The sequence below is a fragment of the Oncorhynchus nerka genome, unplaced genomic scaffold (genome assembly GCF_034236695.1).
Source record: "Oncorhynchus nerka isolate Pitt River unplaced genomic scaffold, Oner_Uvic_2.0 unplaced_scaffold_5391, whole genome shotgun sequence".
Taxonomy (NCBI): Eukaryota; Metazoa; Chordata; class Actinopteri; order Salmoniformes; family Salmonidae; genus Oncorhynchus; species Oncorhynchus nerka.
Window position 1 is genome coordinate 8567 of NW_027035922.1, and position 3474 is coordinate 12040.

Consider the following 3474-nt stretch of genomic DNA (forward strand, 5'->3'; position numbering starts at 1 on the left):
CTCTCTCTCTACACCCCGTGTCTCTCTCTCTCTCTCTCTACACCCCGTGTCTCTCTCTCTCTCTCTCTACACCCCGTGTCTCTCTCTCTCTCTCTCTACACCCCGTGTCTCTCTCTCTCTCTCTCTACACCCCGTGTCTCTCTCTCTCTCTCTCTCCACCCCGTGTCTCTCTCTCTTCTCTACACCCCGTGTCTCTCTCTCTTCTCTACACCCCGTGTCTCTCTCTCTCTCTCTCTACACCCTGATGTCTCTCTCTCTCTCTCTACACCCCGTGTCTCTCTCTCTCTCTCTCTCACCGTGTCTCTCTCTCTCTCTCTCTCTACCCCGTGTCTCTCTCTCTCTACACACCGTGTCTCTCTCTCTCTACACCCCGTGTCTCTCTCTCTCTCTCTCTCTACACCCCGTGTGTCTCTCTCTCTCTCTCTCTCTACACCCCGTGTATTCTATTATACTCATTGTCAAATCCAACTTTAGGACAACGTTCACATTTAGAATCTAGTTCTGACTTGTTCCAGTCTGTCTGGAATGTGACAGACTGAAGCCTCCACCGTTTTCCTGAGGCTACAACACACCAATAGCGTTAGTCGGCTGAGAGTACTTGCGAAGCAGCGCAATCCGATTTTTTTTTTCATGTAGAATCGAGTGACATTTGTTAGCAGTCAGACATCAACAGCGCGCTGAGAGATCGGTAGACTAACGGGAGATCCACATTCCTCTGACTCTTCTTCGCTCGTTTGTGACCGTTGTCTTCTCTCTCTCCTTTGTGACCGTTGTCTTCTCCCTCTCTCCTTTGTGACCGTTGTCTTCTCCCTCTCTCCTTTGTGACCGTTGTCTTCTCCCTCTCTCCTTTGTGACCGTTGTCTTCTCCCTCTCTCCTTTGTGACCGTTGTCTTCTCCTTTGTGACCGTTGTCTTCTCCTTTGTGACCGTTGTCTTCTCCTTTGTGACCGTTGTCTTCTCCTTTGTGACCGTTGTCTTCTCCTTTGTGACCGTTGTCTTCTCCTTTGTGACCGTTGTCTTCTCCTTTGTGACCGTTGTCTTCTCCTTTGTGACCAGGCCTCTGGAATAGCGGTCCACGATGATGTCGTTCTCACATTTGACAAGATCAGAGTTCGCCTCCAGGGGGCTGACAAGCAGGAGCAGCTGAAGCTGGTGCTCTTCAAGATCAGCGATGACGGGAAATGTATCGTTGTGGACGAGGACAAGTGCCTGAAGGTCAGAGGAGCCATATAATATATGTCATTTAGCAGACATTTTGTTTTTACGTATGGGTGGTCCCGGGAATCGAACCCACTGCCCAGGTCGTTGCAAGTACCGTGCTCTACCAACTCAGATCCAGAGGACCGCGTAGTTAGGCATTCTAAGCTTTTTCTTAATTTATATTTCCTCATTCCTTGCATCCTCTCCTTGCTTCTTACTCAATTTATTTTAATGTTATGTAGAATAAAGGTCCAAGAAAGAATTTAAGAGTTGTGTACTAAATCTCTCATTTGCTATCTTGTTCTTATTCTAGACATTCACCTACACATAGCATTGTTTAAAAACTCTGAACGTTTTTATAATGTAATTGGGAGATAACGTGGTTGCCATAGAATCACAAGCGTCATATTAATGCATTAAAATACAGAAACTACAATGTCCAAGCTTTCTTACTTTTATTGCTATTAGGGGTTGTAACGTGAGCATCTAGAGAAAGAAAAACACTATCATTGCAGTTAATTAATCAATTACTAATCAATTAAGGTCAAGGACCTGAACGGGGAGGAGGACGTATTCAGGAAGATCGTCAACATGATGCCAACGGAGGACTGCCGTTATGCCCTGTACGACTGTTCCTGGGAGAGCAAGGACAGCCCCAAGGAGGACCTGGTCTTCATCATGTGGTAGGTTGGACAATAACCCTGTATGACTGTTCCTGGGAGAGCAAGGACAGCCCCGAGGAAGGTGATAGGTGGAAATAGAAATAAAAGGACATGCACTGTATACCATACATAACACTACCATGTCAGCCATTTTGAGTGGAGGGAGTGCGAGAGAGGATTTGTTCATTGACTCAAGGCAGAATGTTTGGGAGTACGTTCTAAACGTAGCATTCTTCTGTTTGAATCGCAGGGCTCCAGAACACTCAACTATCAAAAAGAAAATGAAATACGCCAGTTCAAAGCAATACATTAAAGCAAAGTTCCAAGGTAAGAATTTGGGTTGGCTCAGTTCTGTTTCAACACTTTCATCCAATCACCTTTCCTGCATCGGGGGGGGGGATATGTTCATTAGGTAATACATGGAATAAAATGGACTGAAACAGGGAGAGATTGCAGGGACTTGTCCAATAAGATACTCTCATTTTCAAATGCCGCCTATTGCATGCTAGGATTGGCAGTTTGCTACATCCATTTTGGGATTTAGATCCATTTTGGGATTTATAGCATGATGAATCCTTATACACATTGATTAGTTCAGGGGGTCCAGAACATTTTGAATGGGATGGCCAAGGTCTAAGACTCAGTTCAGGGGTCCAGAACATTAGAATGGGATCAATGACAGACCTCAGGGGTCGTTCAAGTAGCGGGTTCAGAACATTTTGAATGGGATGGCCAAGGTGGGGTACAGACCCAGTTCAGGGGGTCCAGAACATTATGAATGGGATGGCCAAGGTGGCGTACAGACTCAGTTCAGGGGGTCCAGAACATTATGAATGGGATGGCCAAGGTGGCGTACAGACCCAGTTCAGGGGGTCCAGAACATTATGAATGGGATGGCCAAGGTGGCGTACAGACCCAGTTCAGGGGGTCCAGAACATTATGAATGGGATGGCCAAGGTGGCGTACAGACCCAGAGGGGTCCCAGAAGATGGGATTCAGGGGTCCAGAACATTATGAATGGGAGTTCAGGGGTCCAGAACATTTTGAACCGCTAATCGTTGCAGTTCAGGTGGTAACATTTTTTTCAAGTGTAAAGGATTTTTCTTCTCTATATTATTATAAGGGTTCAACACATGAAACGCTTCCAGGTTAGGTCCATTTCCTGTTCAAATCAATGTTCAAAAGTCTGGTTACAGTGTATGCAATTGGTAAATTCACTTGAAAGTGCCATTCCAGAGGTCAATGAATTATACTGTGATATTTGTGGGTCTCTATGTTTTTTCCCTCCAATGTAAAATACATCGGCTTTATAGTAAAGACATAATGGGTCAACACAACTAATCATGATGTTTTCATCTGTGAAAAACAACTACTTCAAAAGTAGGTTAAGTAGGTTACCATGCATCCCAACAGACCGGACATCCCAACAGACCGGGCATCCCAACAGACCGGCATCCCAACAGACCGGCATCCCAACAGACCAGCATCCCAACAGACCGGCATCCCAACAGACCAGCATCCCAACAGACCATCCCAACAGACCACTGAGTGGCCAATCAGGTTTCAGGGGACCACCCTCGGCCAACCCTGAGATGCCACTGGTTGTATCCCAT

The 3474-nt window shown here is 46.1% G+C and overlaps 1 protein-coding gene across 1 annotated transcript; it reads left to right on the top strand.

The window, feature by feature from the left end:
* Positions 1-1055: 1055 nt before the first annotated feature.
* LOC135566375 (cofilin-2-like) lies at positions 1056-3409 on the top strand (the record flags this gene model as incomplete). Its single annotated transcript, XM_065014107.1, has 4 exons — positions 1056-1214; positions 1743-1882; positions 2112-2188; positions 3309-3409. Coding segments are annotated over 4 exons (477 nt in total), but the record flags the coding sequence as incomplete, so codon positions are not given.
* Between the last annotated feature and the right edge of the window lie 65 nt (positions 3410-3474).